This window comes from Malus sylvestris, chromosome 10, assembly GCF_916048215.2.
Source record: "Malus sylvestris chromosome 10, drMalSylv7.2, whole genome shotgun sequence".
Taxonomy (NCBI): Eukaryota; Viridiplantae; Streptophyta; class Magnoliopsida; order Rosales; family Rosaceae; genus Malus; species Malus sylvestris.
In genome coordinates, this window is record NC_062269.1 from 2,351,249 (window position 1) to 2,369,179 (window position 17,931).

Below are 17,931 nucleotides of genomic sequence, written 5' to 3' on the forward strand. Positions count from 1 at the left end.
TAAATAAGTGATCACATAAATTACTATTTGGTATAAGATTATTTATTTGATTTAAAATCAGAAAGAAACAAAAAACATTCATAATTTCTATTTAAGACTTTTTCTTTTGAATTGTTGGTTGGACTAAGATTTGGTGGGGTGCTTATATAGGAAAAGGATTCTTTCCTAATTCTTTTTGTGGGGATCCAAGAGATCAATTAATCATGTTCATTCATCGTATATCGTACGGTCAGTTTTCGTTAAGTGCTATTTATATTCAATTTAAAATTTAAAATTTAAAATGATTTCTGACCGTACGATGTACGATAAACGAACATGATTGATTGATCATCCGGATCCTCACAAAGAGGATCCGAAGAGAATCCTTCTCTGCATATATATATATATAAGATCATGCCTTCTTTCACTTCATTTGGCTATAAAGAAAAAAAATAGAAATTATTATTAGCACTCTCAAAATCTCATTTGGCACTCCAAACTTTTTATAATTAGAAATAAAAATACACTTGTGAAAAGTGCCAAATGAGATTTTTTGAATGTTAATATAACAATTCCCAAAAAAAAAACTATACACACTTACTATGTCAAAAGAACAAACTTTATAAAATGATGGCCTATGTCATGAAGGCTGTCATGTAGCCCAAGCATGGGAAAATTACCCAAGCATGGCAGCTGCCACCATTCATAGTTGACCAGAGAACAAAATTAGGGTTAGGGTTTAGGAATACGTGTAGAACAAGAGGTGATATATCTTGTTTGTACCATACTTCATCAACTCTGAAATTACTGAGCACTTGTCATTTTTATACCTTTGAAGACTTATTGAAGGGTTCATGCCACCTATGTCGTAACACATGAGCTTCTTTTTAATCAAAAGATCAATCACAACGTAATACGTGTAAACACCAGAATAAAGCTTTTAGAATGTCACATTGATCGAGACGAAAACATAGGACTATCCTCAATTATAAAAAGAGATCGTTCTCCCACATTTAATCCTTAATGCTATTATTCTACTTAATCCATTATTAGAACTCACTAATGATGATTATGCTTGAACATATATATCATGTAAACTCTACATTAATTATTAATGAGAACTTCTCCATCCTCGTGGACATAGCCCAACTCAAGGTGAACCACGTACATCTTATGTCTACTTTTCTATATCTATCTCTTTTCATATTACCTGCACTTGATGACCATAGCAACCTTGCGAAGGTCACACCTTGACATTTTGCATTATTTCAAAATCAGCCCTTTTTTGGCATCAACATATTTATAGGGTTAGGGTTTAGGAATATGTGTAAAATTAGGGTTAGGGTTGTCAAATCAGGGTTAGCCCAAGCATATCATTTTGATTAGGATTTTTATCATAAATGGTCCCTGAAATTGACCCTCACCATCAAAATTGTCCTTGAAATTGAAAATCAATCAATGTAGTCCCTGAAAATAGGTGTCGCAAATCAATGTGGTCATTCTGTCACAAATATGTTAAGTGCTGATGTAGCACATAAATGGGCCCCATAAGTCTTTTTTTCTCCCAAATAGTAATTGAAATTGACCCATGACGTCAAAATGGTCCCTGAAATTGACCCGTGACCTCAAAATGGTCCATAAAATTGAAAATTGATCAATGTAGTCCCTCAAGTAAGTGTCTCAAATCAATGTAGTTATTCCACTACAATTATGTCAAAAATTATGTTATGTGCTGATGTGACATATAAATGGGTCACAAAAGTTTAATTAAATTTAAAAAAATTACAAATAGGCTTAATAATTTAATAGTTAATAAAAAAATTGTCAACCCAAAAACCCAGTCCTGCAATCACTTCTGATCCCAGTCCACATTTCTATACCTCATTCACTCTCTATTTTGTAAAAAAAAAAATCTCAATACACTCATCTTTACACACTTTTACGCCCTTTACCGAATTGAACCTGGATTGAGATCATCTTTGGTGACAGCTTGGCCCATTGACAACAACTTCTAGGACATCATCGTTAACATTTAGGCGATCAACATCCTCACAACCTTAATCTTGGAGAGGTTGTTCGGCAGTTCCCTGGTGGTCTGGTGATGCAAAGAACGATGAGGTATGTCTTGAGATAATGATGTTATAATCGAGGTGCGTCCATTGTTGGTTGAAAACTATTTACACACCCCCTCTTAGGCCTTGGTTAAGCCTTGTGCCTTTAAGAATTTATGGAAGGGAACTCTCTTCAGAGTAGGCCCTACTATAAGAAAAAAAAATTCATTATGCAAAAAGGTATTTAGACAACATTTTTAATTAACTATTAAACTCACATCAACACATAACAAATTTTTTTTACAGAATTATGGCGGAAGGATCATATTGATTTGCCACACCTATTTTCAATGACTACATTAATTGATTTTCAATTTCAATGACCATATTGATGATGTGGGTCAATTTCAGGGACCATTATTGAAAAAAACCCTTAAAATTTTTGGGGCCCATTTATGTGCCACATCAGCACTTAAACATAATTTTTAACAGAATAGTGACGGAAGTACTACATTGATTTGCGATACTTATTTTCAGGAACTACATTGATTAATTTTTAATTTCAGGGACCATCTTGATAGTAAGGGTCAATTTCAGAAACTATTTATGATAAAACTCCTTTTTGATTAATTAAAGTATCAATCATTCTAAAAAAATAAGAAACTACTATCTTACTTGCAACTTTGAATTTGATTCCTAATTTTGTAAGAGTATATCGCATTCTCATCCCGATTAAACTCTTAAGGACTGATCGCTAATCAAAGAGTAAAGTACATGTGCTGGAAATTTATGCCTTCTTTATATATCCTCCAACAAAATTCATGCTCAGATATTAGAAGTTGTATGCCTAATTAATTTATTCGGCTTTGTGGACATCTGCACTAGTTTTCTATTGTTGATTGCTGATCATTTCGATTAGGTTAACTTAATAACTGATTTATGAATAAAAATTTGGCGATTTCTTTCCGACCACATGGTCACAATGTTGGTTGGACGGATGAGAATTTTGGTAAAGTTAATATATTGTTGTTGTATATATTACTATTTTGGTAAAGCCATGTGGCCTTTCTTGGCATTTGATTATTTGTTGGGTTCCTTCTTATCAATTTTATAAATTTGTCCAGAATAATTATAAAATTGAACGTTTTAACTTATTCCCAAAGTTTGCAAATAAATCTACACACGGAATTCATATGCTTGTATACCACAAGATACGTTTTGTGTTCGATTTTTATTTTGATGAATTACACGATGGTGGCTATGAGAGTCTGAAATGCTTATGTGATTATTCTCGATATTTGAAAGAGTGTATGTCGTGATGAACCCACTAATTGATCCCTTTTTAACAAAAAGAAGCTACATCATATTAATTTGTTGCAAAAACTACAACAAGAACTCATATAAAATGAATTAATTAAGAATCTTGAGCACGTAACCATGTGGGATTAAAATAATAATAATAATACTTTACAACTTTATACCAACAAGATTACCAAACTTGGAAGAATTTTGTTATACATTTTTCATTTCTCTTGTTCTCTCTTTTTCTTCACTGCTAGTCAGCCATAACGAAAGAAGAGCTGAGAGAAAATCAAAATGCAAAACAATCACCTTGGTGGACACATGCGTCTAATAACTATGTATATACTTACCATATGCTCTCCCTCTTTTTTTTTTTCTTGAAGAACAAAATTTATGAGAGCTGAGTCAAAACCTGAATCAAAGAAAAGATTAAAGATCATCACTTCACACACTAATGTACTATTTGAGTCATTCAAATTTTACTGAATTTTAAGAAAAGATTTTGAAGTTTCCATGTTGACATGCGATGAGCGTTTTCCACGATCTTTTAGGTTAAGATGTTTAGGCAACGTTACGCTCTCTAAAATTGAATAAATTAGAGAAGAATTAAAAACAAAAATAAGAGAAGTGTAGAATAGGAAAAACGAGAGTTGTGAAAACCTATACTCATATTTTAATGAATATTCTGCAAGGAATTGTACTTTAAAGTAATTATGCACTGTTTATAAATGTATTTTTATTCCTGAATACATAAAATTTCGAGAGCATAATAAAAATTTTGAAGCCTCTATAATATCTCTTTTTTTGTTTTTTGTTTTCCGGTAACAATAATAATATCTCTTTCTGTAATTTGAATTAACTAGAGAAAAACGTGCTTTTATCGTGGGGTCCAACACCATGATAATTGCAGACATGAAGAACCAAACATGGTAGTTCACCCACCAAATCAAAAGGAGGGGCTTTCGTATCCCAACAAAACCCGCCAGGTTTTAGGGTTTCTTTGGCCATTTTATCTGAAAAAAGGATTATCGTTGGACCATTTTTTAGGAGATTCTAGAAATTTTGTGATTGGGATTGTCTATTGTACATCGTGCAATCAGTTTTCGTTATGTATTATTTATATTTAATCTTAAATTTTAAATTTTAAAATAATTTTTTATCACGCAATATACAATAGACGATCACAATCACAAAATCACTAGTATCTCCAAAAAAATGATCTTCGTTGGATCCTTTTCCCAGTCGTTGCTTCTCAAACTAAAGAAAATTAAATCCTACTCACTGCTCTGATTACTTTCTGTAATCCTCAATTAATTAAAGTAGTAGTTATAAATTATAATGTGTCTGTAAAACGTTCATTTCCCGAATTACTGATAAGCTCATTGACATGACCCCCAAAATCAAATCACGATCGATCAACGAGTTTTGTCCCTTTTTATTAATTTCTTGTGTTCCCTTGTCTCTCAAGTTATCAACAACCAATTAAGCATTTCATTTTATACCACGAAAGCCAATTACTTATTTGTCTCGCTATTTACCTCTTCTTTCGGTTAGAAGAAAGTTGTAATTGACACTCTCAAAAAGGCATTCTGCACGTGTTTCTAATATCGTTTTACTCCTAAATTTTATTGTAGAGGAGTTCAAGTTAACTATTTTAGTGTTTCAGTAACAGAACTCTATATTTGTTGAAAGAGAAATTCTAAGGAGACTATCTTAAAAGTAAGACTTTTTATGAACTTTCTAACACTTCATGTTTTTAGCGCAATGCTTTATAATATAGGCACGGAAATTAACGTTAAATTGTAAGATGACAAAGAGTTCATGGAGAGTCTCAATTTAAAAGAGTCTCTTTAGCATTTCTCTTGTTGAAATTACTCAAGAAAGTTGTGGTTAGCCACGGTTTACGAATTAGAAGTGGGCAAGAAACATGTTAGAGTCTGATTAATGTGATGAGTTTGATTCAGTTTTATCATTAAAACGAGTAATTCCATACTGAAATAAATCAAACCGTAGTTAGTAGTGTTGTCAAAAAAGAAAAGAACTTTCGAAGACAATAGTCAAATAGCTAAATGATTTCCATTTGTTGATTTTTCACAAGGGTGATATTTGATTGATGACTTAAACATGATTGTATTAACTTATATTTACGTTCCTAACATGGTTTAGTTTTGATTCCAAAAAATAGAGAACCAAAATGGTGAGGTATATAATTTAAACTCAAAGAACCACCACTAACTAGCCTTTTTGGTTCTAGTTTGGTTAGACGAGTTCTTCAGTATGCTACCATTGTAGAATAACTTTGCTATAGGTAGCTAAAATGGTATAACACTAACTAATCACCTATGCACTCATGCAACAAATTTTTACTCTCTCACTCTCTTCATATCGTGGAAGGTAGTATGAGTTTGACTGGACCTTTTGAGAAGCCAATGTTTCTGGAGGATCTGCAATTTTGGTACCCTTGGGATTTCCAGAGGATGTGAAACGTTTCTGACCTCTTGGGCCGGCACCCGGCGGAATCGTGTGTGGATGTGCTTGTTCTCGCGGCGTTTTCTTGGTTCCTCTAGTTTGATGGAGAGCGTGTATGTATTTTCAAGGGGTCCTACTTTGGACACTGATGCTAATTTTTATTTATTTACTGAAGTTCTTGGCTTCTAGTGAGTGGTGAAATATTTCCAAACCAACGGCGGATCCCTTCCACCAAATCCTCCTCATCAAATAATTCGGATAATTGAAATTTGTTCTAACGGCTAAAGTTTTTATAATTTTTAAAGTGTACCCCTGTTTATAGTCGTTGAATCAAATTTCAATTACTCGAATTAGTTGATGGGGATGATTTGGTGGAAGGGATCCAGATCCCTTTCCCCAACTCAACACCTTGTTCCACTCTCGTTCTCCTAGTCTCTTAGTTTACCTTTAAAAAAAAATTACATTACATGTCAGGAACTGTTTCTCATTCAGTGATAATGGGAAATCAATTTATAAACTTTACAAACGAAACAGTTCATTCTTTTAACCATCATCTATTGGTGACGATATGACATCAATTTACCATACAAACGTATAATCAAAGCTGTTCATTCTCTTGTAATCATTTAATGACAATCTCAAGAAAAAATTATTGCATTTTAAGACTTTAATCATGCATATATGTACCTTATCATGAGAATACACTTGTCAGCATAAACGTAGATATTTTGACATATATGGATGACTATACAGCCTCTAAATTAACGAATTTTTTTAAGTGTGATCTTTGGACAATGATAAAGATAATATATTACTACGATGGTGAGAAGCCAAGTAATGCTTTTGAAGGAAGTTAAGGTTCTATCATAAAATTTATTGACAATATGGAGAGTAAGCCAACTATTTGTAAGCACATGCAATGTCCCTTATTCCCCCGATATTGTGAGATTCATACAAACTCAACACGCCCCATCGCGCTTGGAAAATTTCAAGCCCAACATGTGAACAAACACAAATTGGGTGATGTGGATATGTTGCCATTTTACTTTACACATGTGACAACCTGCTTTGATACCATGCACGAAGTTGGGTTCCACTATAAAATCAATTGAAAAAATGAGAAGTAAGCATATATAAAATTTATTATTTAATGTGGCATTTAAATCTCAATAGTTTTATTAATGCTCAAAACTTAAAAGGTCAACAAAGGACTAGTATGACCAACCCTTGGTGAGTTTTAAGGATAAAACTGATGTGAAAACAACAAGATTTATGTGGTTTATCTGTAAAAATGGGTTATGTCCACTGGAGAATGAGTAATATGATGTATATTTGTTGTGAATAACAATAACTCTCAAGATAAAGTAATCCAATTCTAAAGGGTACTCATATCCTTTATATAGGCCATGAGTAAGCCCAAAAAAGTCTTTACCCTTTAAATTTCTCATCGCTCCATTAGTAAATGAACTATACTAGTAGACTTGGTTTGTAGGCTACTCATGTACTCAATGGCAGAGCCAGGATTTTTCAAATAATGACCTATGATTTCGAACAAAAAAAACTTCATTGGACCATTTCGTGGAACACCTGGTAGGAACATGTCGATTCTTGCCAACATTTGCTGAAGAATCATGCTAACATATGTTAACAACTACTATGATATGTAGATGCTTGTCAAGAGTGGCTACATGAAATCATAGAGTGATTTTGAAGACTGTCAAGACTTGTCAACTGAGACATTTCATCAAGTTTTTGGTGCACACAATAAAGTCACACAAAAGTAGAGAGAAAAGGAAGATATAGATGATAAAAAAAATAGAAGAAGAAGTAGGAGGAGGTTATAATTTAGTTTGTCCTATCTGTTTATAGAATCAAATACAATACACATACAAAATATACATAGAGTTTTTGAAGTTGTTGAGGTCATGAATAACCAATAACCCCATACTGACTTTGGCAATGCCTCTACGGCTCGACTAACACGTGGAGAAGAAGTGACATCCGCGTGGAGAAGAAGTGACATCCGCGCAAGGCTACTTGGTTTCCCTCGTTGACACCACTCAAGTGCAACGTTCGTTCGAGGGTGGTTGAAAAACATTTAAGCCGAGAGCTAGGTCTGACAACATTCGTGTCCTTTCATAGACTTCCTACTCTGTTCCTTCATAAAAGACTTCAAGTGCTTTTGTGAATGCATAAAATTTTAAATTTTCTTCACCATTGCCAAAAGCGCTTTGGGTAATCAACAAAAACTTTTAGTTATTTAAATCCAAACAATCCTGAAAATTTATTGAAATTCAAAGTGATTTTTGAAGACAAGTGCTTCTCTAAAAAGTGAATTTACAAACCCTTATGCGTTTTTAATTTTTTATGCCTAACTTAGAAATGTTTTCGGTTATTATAAAGCACTTCTAGTAAATTCCATATATTTCACTTACAAAATCAATGATATTCGTGCACACAAATTACATATGAATTTATGAAAAATTGGTGCAATTGTAGGTATTCAAAAACTCCTACATTCTCCTCGTTTGTGTTCAAAATCTGGTATCTTTGGCGTTATAATCGGCACCAAATCCCTCTGAAGTTCTGAACCCAACTCCAGTACAATACCTTCTCTACCCTTCTCCAATCCTGCTTGCGTGCAAACCAACATCCAACTTGGGCCACTTCTTCTTTCGCCACGTCACTCCTTATGAAGGCCATTATCGTCATCCTGCTACTCTTTTAACGCTCAAACCTTACACCACGCTTTATTGACCAAAATAACCCTCTTGCAAAACGTGCCTCCCTCCCTCCCCCAACCCAACGCAGCACAAGAAGAAATAACAACGAAACTGTTAACCTATTTCTTTTACTTTTATTTGTGAAGTTTTGCAAAAACTAAAACTTTAGCCAATCTTTAATTCAATTTTTATTTTGTCTTAAGTAACCTTTTACCTTACAAATCTTTTTTTTTTGGACACTGTTATCTATACACTTATTTTTACTCATCACATACCTCTATTAATTTTCAATCGTCAAATCGAATAAATTGAAGAAAATCAAAGACAATAAAATAAACAAAGATGTGTGGGAGGTAAAATTTAGTGTGCGAATAATACTATTTTTTTTCTAGATGTAAAAAATAGGAAGAATCAGTGTGATTTTTTTTATATCAAACGATATTATTTACACTAAAAAAATGTAGAAGATTAAAAGTTAGCTAAGCCTCATAGTGGATTATATGATTGTCCATAATTGTTACATTGCTAAAAAGTATTTGGAGTGTTAGATGCTACGCGGAATTGGTTTTTACGAAAATGGGATAGGTGCACAAACTCCAAGGCAGAAAAAAGAAAAGAAAAAGAAAAAACATAGGTGAACACCAAGTAATTCATTAGGAAGAAAATGATACATCACTTAAGGATCTAACATGATCACTGACTACAATCGTATCGCAACAAAATATTTTTGTAAATCAATATATCATGATGCATCAGAGTAGTTAAAACAAATACTTATCTAGTACAAAATGGAAAACAAAATACACGATTTATTAGGCGGCAATGTTCGTAGAGATAAATGATCTTCTTAATTAGATTACAAATTATATTCAATTTAGCTTCGATTGAAAACGTCATACTTTGTTAGTTCTCAGCAGTGGCACCTTTGGAAAAGAACTAATAAAACTCATTTTGTAGAAAAAATCTACTCTTTCATGGCGGGTCGATCCTATTTATATAAAAAGTAAGCGAAATTAATGACTGCAATCTTAGCCTTACAACTAAACTCTCAACATACAAAACTGAAACATCTAAGTAGCTAAGTAGTTTGTTTAATCAACCTTGGTCTTGTAGTTTCAACTAGTTCGGAGCTTCGTACTCAGTTGCATCAAATCCTGAGATTCTAGATACATAATTATTTTGCAAAATTATGAAAAGCAAGAAAAAGAAAAACAAAGGAAAGGAGGAGAATTTTGATTTGATTTTTTATTTTCCGAGATTTGATTTTATTTTTCGATTTGATTTATTTGATCGGTAGTATTCTATTTTCCACAGCTTTGACCAATTGTACTTTTTTTACAGACTCGGGCACATCCCACCGCACCCCACCCCCCTAAATTCTCTCTCTTTCCAGGGATTTGTCTCTCTCTTCTGTTCCCTCCCTCCCTCCTCCCTCCGGTCCGCTTCCCCGTCCCCTTCTCCGACGCCGTTTCGTCTCTTCTCTTTTCTCCTCTCACCCTCTAAGTTCCTCTCTGAACCCCCTCTTCCTTTTCAAACCCGCCGTCGGTCTCTCCGCAACCAGCTCCCAAACAGTCCACGGCTTCGAGCTCAGCTTCCTGTCTGCTCGGAGTCAAAGCTCAGAACTGGAGGTCTTGGGGTTTCGGCAGATCTGCGCAGCGTAGTGTAGATAGAGAGAGAGGTGAGCAGTGGTGGTGACGGTGACGTGGCCGTTGATGGTATTGCACGGAGGCGCGAGAGCGAGTTGGACGGTAGATGATGAACGGAGCTCCTGTGAGGGATCGGAGAGGGTGGTGGCGTTACGGTAATTTCTCTCACATGGAATGGCAGATCTTGTTAGCTACGGGAATGCCAACCGTGACATCGACCAGGTCTCGTTCTCTCCAAATTCTTTTTGCCTCAAAAATTCTCTTTGCAAATGTATCAGAAAATACAAAGAAAAATTAAATTATTGTTAATTATTTTATCTGTGTAATTACGTAGAAAACCAGAAGATTTGATTTTTCTTTTATCCTCTGTTTACATGTCAAAAGTGGAAGGTTTAATTTTTAGCTTTATAAAGTTAATATTTTGTAGGTATGTGGAAAATGTGAAGGAATTTAGATTTGGTAAACAGCTTTCTAGATATAATTATTGGGCACATAATCTTCTCAAGGCTTTGATTTATGAGGTTAATTTCTGGATTCATCGTTTCGGGCTCAATAGATGCAGTAATGGGTGCTTTTAGAGGACCAGATAGGCCCTAATATTCAAACCTTTTATTAATTTTGTATTTTTCCCATGTGCATTTGCCATATCGACAACTGGGTTTGCTCTGAGGGAATGTGTATAGTACTGACATCTTCGAACGATAACTGTCTAGTGATTATTGCGACAAAGTGATCTAATGGAAATGGCATTGCATGTAAACCACATTTTAATTTCTTCGCAGGGTCAAAAACCTAACTTTAGAAGATGCACAGGGTTTTGTAATATCTTAAAAGTTTGGATTTAGCGATTTATTCTCTTAGTCGCAGGATAATGGTAAATGAATTATGATATGTCTTGGAAGGTTGTAACTTGTAACTGAAAGAGAACTAAGTTGCTATGCTTCTTGAGTTGGAAGTCACAAAGTCTGTACTGTATGTGGTATGAGTTCAGTGTAACGCTATAATTAGAATAGCATTTCATTTTGGTGTAGAATTCCGTATTCGAGTATAAATGATACTACTCTTTTGTATGAGTTATTATGGTCGTATGTTTAGTGCTTACAGCCTTTATCCACTCTTCATATCTTTCTCATGGTTTTGAATGATTCTTAAATGATTTGCAGGCAATAATTGCTTTAAAGAAGGGTGCTCAACTACTGAAATATGGTCGTAAGGGAAAGCCTAAGTTTTGTCCATTTAGACTTTCTACTGTAAGTTTGTATCTAAAGCTTCTCTATTAGGATTTATTATTAAGATATTGGTGGATTGTCCGCTCCATGGAAGGAATAAAGCATGGGTGCACAATTGTTAAAGTTGAAATAAAACATTTATTCCACAATTCCTGCACGGACAGACAGTAAAGTACAATGTATTACACTTGTAAAAGGATGAAGTAAAGAATGCTACAAAACATATTTTAATTGAATTTCCCACTTAGCAGTGTAATGTAGTGCCATTTAGGTAATTTCTATCTTCTCCCACAAGTATACAATTTCCAACAATTTCCATTTGTGCGTGTAACGGAAAAGATAAAATTTATCAAGTTTCCTTCTGCTTATTAAATTAATAACTGAAGGGTAAATCTGAGTTAATCAAGGTTTCGATCCATTTGGCAGATTAGAACCATAAGGGTACAGTAGGCAGTTTGCCAGAGTCTATGGCATATTTCATTTTGATAAGAGATTTGAGAATTTATTCGTACTGTAGTTTGAGGTCAGTCAAGGCAAAATATGGTCTATAGTTCTTGGAGAAACATATCATTAATAGTCATGAATAACATTTCACCTTGTAAGGTCTTGGAATATGTTAAATTTCAGTTGACATTACTTGTGCTGTGATGTTGCTGCGTATCTACACTGCTTTGTGTTTTGACTTATGCGATGTAAAATACTGCTAATGAGATAGCTTTTCACTGGCCCTTTTATGGTTTTTGCTTGTGGTTACATATATTGTAATTTGATTCATAAATTCGTGTGCTTCTTAAATGGCTTCCATTTTCTACTTACTGCTGCATTTAATAATTTCAGGACGAATCATCTTTGATCTGGATTTCAAGTAGTGAAAGAAGTTTGAAGTTGGCTTCTGTCACAAGAATTGTTCCTGGACAAAGAACTGTAAGATATTTGATATCACTTTGATATAATTTTTAGTACATGACTAGCATATATTACTGCAGGTTTAAATTTTAAGTCTTCTAGTGATACTTATTCTAATTTCATTTTGTTACAAAATTTGTTACAGGCTGTCTTTCAACGATATTTGCGTCCTGAAAAGGATTATTTATCCTTTTCTCTTATATACAATAACGGAAAGCGGTCTCTTGATCTGGTTAGTGGTGGAAGTTCAAAATGATATCTCTCATTACATAGTTTCCTATTTTTATTTAATAATACTAATATTTATGATAAACTGTTATTTCCTTCCAGATTTGCAAGGACAAAGTTGAGGCAGAAGTGTGGATTGCAGGCCTCAAAGCACTAATTTCCTCTGGTAGTGGTGGTCGTTCCAAAATTGACGGATGGAGTGATGGAGGCCTTTACCTTGATGTAAATATACCTACTTAGAAATCTCCATTGTGTTAGCTTTTATATTGTCTTGTATTGCAGTTATCTGTGTTATATATGCATCAGCCTGCTGTGTTGGAGCCCTTCAGCTAAATTTGAAATGCTGAAATACTATGCTTGTATAGACATATAGTGTGTGCGCGCGCGCGCGTGCCTGCTTGCGTGTTGATTTATATATAATTTCTTTTTCTTACCTTTGTAATTTTTTGTTTTACTTTATATATATATATATATATATAAAATATTTTTTTTTGGATTTTAGTTCTCTTATTACTTTAATGACTAATGAGTCATCTAACTTTATAGTTTAGTTCATATGATTTTATTGTAGTCATCCAACCTCTTTATGCTGAAACATTACACACGCACATACACTTTGGACGTATGAAAGTTTCTCTAACATTTCGATACGTATAAGTACACCTGTTGAATGACTGCCTGCTGATCAAGTCTTTGGGTATTTCAGGATGGCAGGGACTTGACATCAAATAGTCAAAGTGATAGTTCTGCTAGTGGTGCACGAGATAGTGGCTCTCCAGAGATTTCTGTTAGTTTCAAAACAAATTCGCCCAAGAGTTTTATGCCTGAAAATTCCCCGGTTTCTGAGAAGTCACATGCTGCATCAGACCAGACAAAGATGCAAGTAAAAGGATCTGGTTCGGATGCATTTCGAGTTAGTGTTTCAAGTGCTCCTAGCACCTCAAGTCATGGTTCAGCACCGGATGATTGTGAAGCTCTAGGTGATGTGTACATATGGGGTGAAGCTATTTGTGATAGTGTTGTTAAGATTGGGGCTGATAAAAATGCGAATTATTTAAGCCCGAGATCAGATGTGCTTGTCCCTAGGCCATTAGAGTCCAATCTTGTTTTGGATGTCCATCATATAGCCTGTGGGGTCAAACATGCAGCCTTGGTCACGAGACAAGGTGAAGTGTTTACATGGGGAGAAGAATCTGGAGGACGACTAGGGCATGGTGCTGGGAAGGATGTTTCTCAGCCTCGTCTAGTTGAATCTCTGGCAGCTATTAGTGTTGATTTTGTGGCGTGTGGAGAATTTCATACTTGTGCTGTTACAATGGCTGGGGAACTTTATACATGGGGAGATGGTATGCATAATGCTGGACTTCTTGGTCATGGCACTGATGTCAGCCATTGGATACCAAAGAGAATTTCGGGTCCTCTTGAGGAACTTCAAGTTGCTTCTGTAACTTGTGGTCCATGGCATACAGCCTTGGTAACATCAACCGGGAAACTCTTCACATTTGGCGATGGCACATTTGGTGTCTTGGGCCATGGAGACAGAAAAAACATTCCCTATCCGAGAGAAGTAGAATCCCTATCAGGGTTGAGGACTATATCTGTTGCATGTGGGGTGTGGCACACTGCTGCTGTGGTGGAGGTTATTGCAACACAATCTAGTGCAAGTGGTTCATCAGGTAAGTTGTTTACTTGGGGTGATGGAGATAAGAATCGACTTGGGCATGGAGACAAGGAAGCCCGGCTTAAACCGACATGTGTTCCTGCCCTTATTGACTACAATTTTCAGAAAATTGCTTGTGGGCACAGTTTAACTGTAGGCTTGACAACATCAGGACATGTTTTTACAATGGGCAGTACTGTTTATGGTCAGCTTGGAAATCCCAATTCTGATGGAAAGCTTCCTTGCTTGGTAGAAGACAAGCTTACTGGGGATTGCGTTGAAGAAATTGCTTGTGGTGCGTATCATGTAGCAGTATTAACATCCAGGAATGAAGTTTATACATGGGGAAAGGGAGCTAATGGGAGGTTGGGCCATGGGGATATTGAAGATCGGAAAACACCGACTCTCGTTGAAGCTTTAAAGGATAGACATGTGAAATATATCGGCTGTGGTCAAAACTATACAGCGGCTATTTGTCTTCACAAATGGGTATCTGGTGCTGAGCAGTCACAGTGCTCTGCTTGTAGACAGGCTTTTGGGTTCACAAAGAAGAGGCACAACTGCTATAATTGTGGACTTGTCCACTGCCATTCATGCAGTTCAAGAAAAGCAACAAGAGCAGCACTGGCTCCTAATCCTGGAAAACCATATCGGGTTTGTGATGCTTGTTATGTGAAATTGAATAAGGTGTTAGAAACCGGTGGTAATAACAGAAGGAATGCTATACCTCGCTTGTCAGGTGAGAACAAGGACAGGTTGGACAAGGCTGACATAAGATTGTATAAGTCTGCTGTACTATCTAATATGGATTTGATAAAGCAATTAGATACTAAAGCAGCCAAGCAGGGAAAGAAAGCTGACACATTTTCACTTGTCCGCTCCGCTCAAGCACCATCATTGTTGCAATTAAAGGATGTTGTTATGTCAACTGCTGTTGATTTGCGACGAACAGTTCCCAAACCAGTTCTTACACCATCTGGAGCGAGTTCAAGGTCCGTGTCACCTTTCTCAAGGAGACCAAGCCCTCCTCGTTTTGCAACTCCTGTTCCTACTACATCAGGACTTTCCTTCTCAAAAAGTATTGCTGATAGTCTGAAGAAAACAAATGAACTTTTGAATCAGGAAGTGCTAAAATTACGTTCACAGGTACATAGTTCATACTTTTCTGGACTTTATGGCTACTTTTTGTAAACCTCTTGAGAAGGGTGGTGGGTTCGTGTTTGACTATTTGTAATTATTATCCTTTAATAATTTGATTATAAATGTTTTTTTTGTAAGGTTGAGAGCCTTAGACAGAGATGTGATATTCAAGAATTAGAGCTTCAGAATTCTTCGAAGAAAGTACAAGAAGCAATGGCATTGGCCACAGAGGAATCTGCTAAATCTAAAGCTGCAAAAGAAGTTATAAAGTCACTAACCGCACAGGTCATTTCTTCTGCTACCTGCTTTCATTTCCTAAAGTTATTCATGATCATCGACTTGTTTGTAATATATATAAAAAACATTTCATTTAATCATTTCTTATTATAATATTGAATTTAATAAAATAAACTTCAGAGTAGAATAGTACATGAATTATGTACCCGTGGTTTATCTCTACGAATGAAACTGTAGGCTGTAGCAATAAGGAGCCAATGGTACAAGTTTTTCATACTTATTTTTTTTGTCAGTTGCAATCTTCTAACTCTGGAACTTGAATAAGTGAAAAGGTGTTCTTTACTTTTGAGTTAGGTAGCTGACTCTCTACTTTTCTGGTCGAAATTTTTCAATTTATGTTGAACTGCCATAGTGATGATCGTGGTTGACAATTATTTCAGCTCAAGGATTTGGCAGAACGGCTGCCACCTGGGGTTTATGATACAGAGACCATAAAGAAGGCATTCCTGCCAAATGGGTTGGAGCCAAATGGCATTAACTATCCAGATGCTAATGAAGAGCAGCATTCAAGATCGAATTCCATCAGCAGTTCTTACTTGATCTCATCCTTGGGAATTGACTCTGCTACAACGAATGGAAATCACGTCCCAACTCGTTCACCCAAGGATCCACTTGGAACAAATGAAACAAATGTGCAGCAGAGTCGGGAGCTTCTGACCTCCAATAAACTACCCAATAGTGGTGGATCATTTCAGTCAGTCAGTAGTAGTGTGTCTGAAACTGTTGATGGCAAGGAATCCGGGCCTTTTCAAGATGGGGAGAATGGTGCGAGGTCCAAGAATTCTCCATCGCCTGCTAATGGTAATACAGTTGAGGCAGAATGGATTGAACAATATGAGCCGGGTGTTTATATAACTCTTGTGGCTCTGCGGGATGGAACTAGAGATCTCAAACGAGTGCGCTTCAGGTACTATTGGTTTTTGCTAGTTTCTTAATACGATAAATCTGTCAGCTGGTAGCCCTATGATCTCTTGATCATATTGGCCGTAACATGCCACATACTCGGTGCATAACTTTGCTGTTATGGATCAAAGATGGAATAATCTTGTAATTAAAGTCTGATAATATGCATTTTCATTTGCAGCCGAAGGAGATTTGGAGAGCAACAAGCAGAGATCTGGTGGTCGGAGAATCGTGAGAAAGTGTACGAGAAGTACAATGTCCGTGGGTCAGACAAATCATCGGTTGCTGGCTCAGCTGCACGCAGATCAGACGGAGCCCTCTCACCTGCCTCATCTCAACAAGCTTAGCAAAGGACGGGCAGAAGGAGGGACGTCCTCCATTAGCTTATTTTGTACGAATGACTGTGTAGGTGGTGTTGAGAGGAAGCAACAAAGGGGTGGTGTATGAAGGGAAGCATTGCAAACAACCTCTTTTGCCTTTATTTTGTTCATCACCTTTCATTCCTTTCCACTTTCACCCAATTTTTTTTTTTTTTTTTTCAAATTGATTTTCGCTCGTCCATTTAATTTACGGGTATTTGCCCTTTATACACCTGTTGTATTGTAGTGTATATAAAATTTTCGTTTCTGAGACAATCTGAGCAAATGAAAGTTTCTTTTTTAGCTCTTCCATGCTTTTGGCCCTTAAATTTTGCAATCCTCTATACCAAGTGAGGTAAAAATTTTACAGGCTCTGCATGGCGAGGAAAACTTGTGTAAACCAGGCAAGCCATGTTTACTGTCCAACTGCACTTGCAAAATACAACCCCGTCCTTGTTTTTTGGTCCCACTTGACCCCACTAATCCCATTACCTGTGAGAGAGTTACTCTGTCAGACAGATATGACGAAATTTCTATTCTAAATGACTTTATATGTATTTCTCCGTGTGTGTATATATATATATTTTAAATATAGAAGTTATCTTACCACACATTGTTTATAAATCAGTAGCCTTTTCATACAATCCAGATATCTTATAAGATGGTAGCGTACTTTTGACTTCCGGGTCAAATGGTACGCCAAAACAAAACTGATGGCTCCAAGAATTATACACCAATGGGAGTTCGAACTCTTTTTGCTTGTTTACCACTAAACGAACCTTCAGGATTTCAATATATATGATGTTAATCGAACAATTGTAGCTCATTTTATCTCCAATATTCAAATACTAACGTGATCATTTTCATAACCTACCGACACAGAAAACTTACATTGCAGATTCTAACTTGAGTGAAAAATTTGAAAAGCCAGTAAGGATCCCAATTTGTTTAAGTTTTAACCAAACCCCTTTGAATCTTGCTCCCACCAAAATCCAAAGTAAAATGTAACATTCAGTCTTTGACCTTATGGTCTTTATTT

General features: G+C 35.7%; 1 protein-coding gene across 1 annotated transcript; it reads left to right on the forward strand.

Moving 5' to 3' along the window:
- Nucleotides 1-9,826: 9,826 nt before the first annotated feature.
- On the forward strand, nt 9,827-17,202 carry LOC126586307 (PH, RCC1 and FYVE domains-containing protein 1-like). Its single transcript, XM_050251117.1, has 9 exons — nt 9,827-10,392; nt 11,334-11,420; nt 12,237-12,323; nt 12,451-12,537; nt 12,636-12,755; nt 13,240-15,339; nt 15,472-15,618; nt 16,011-16,537; nt 16,715-17,202. Exons 1-9 carry the CDS (start codon nt 10,345-10,347, stop codon nt 16,878-16,880), a joined length of 3,369 nt encoding a protein of 1,122 aa, XP_050107074.1. The 5' UTR covers nt 9,827-10,344; the 3' UTR covers nt 16,881-17,202.
- Nucleotides 17,203-17,931: the final 729 nt, after the last annotated feature.

Bases quoted from the DNA above. Each gene is read 5' to 3' on its own strand.
- LOC126586307 (XM_050251117.1), top strand. From the start codon at position 10,345: ATGGCAGATCTTGTTAGCTACGGGAATGCCAACCGTGACATCGACCAG. The intron at 12,538-12,635 runs GTTAGTGGTGGA...ATTTCCTTCCAG, and splicing joins GAAAGCGGTCTCTTGATCTG to ATTTGCAAGGACAAAGTTGA. The intron at 12,756-13,239 runs GTAAATATACCT...TGGGTATTTCAG, and splicing joins ATGGAGGCCTTTACCTTGAT to GATGGCAGGGACTTGACATC.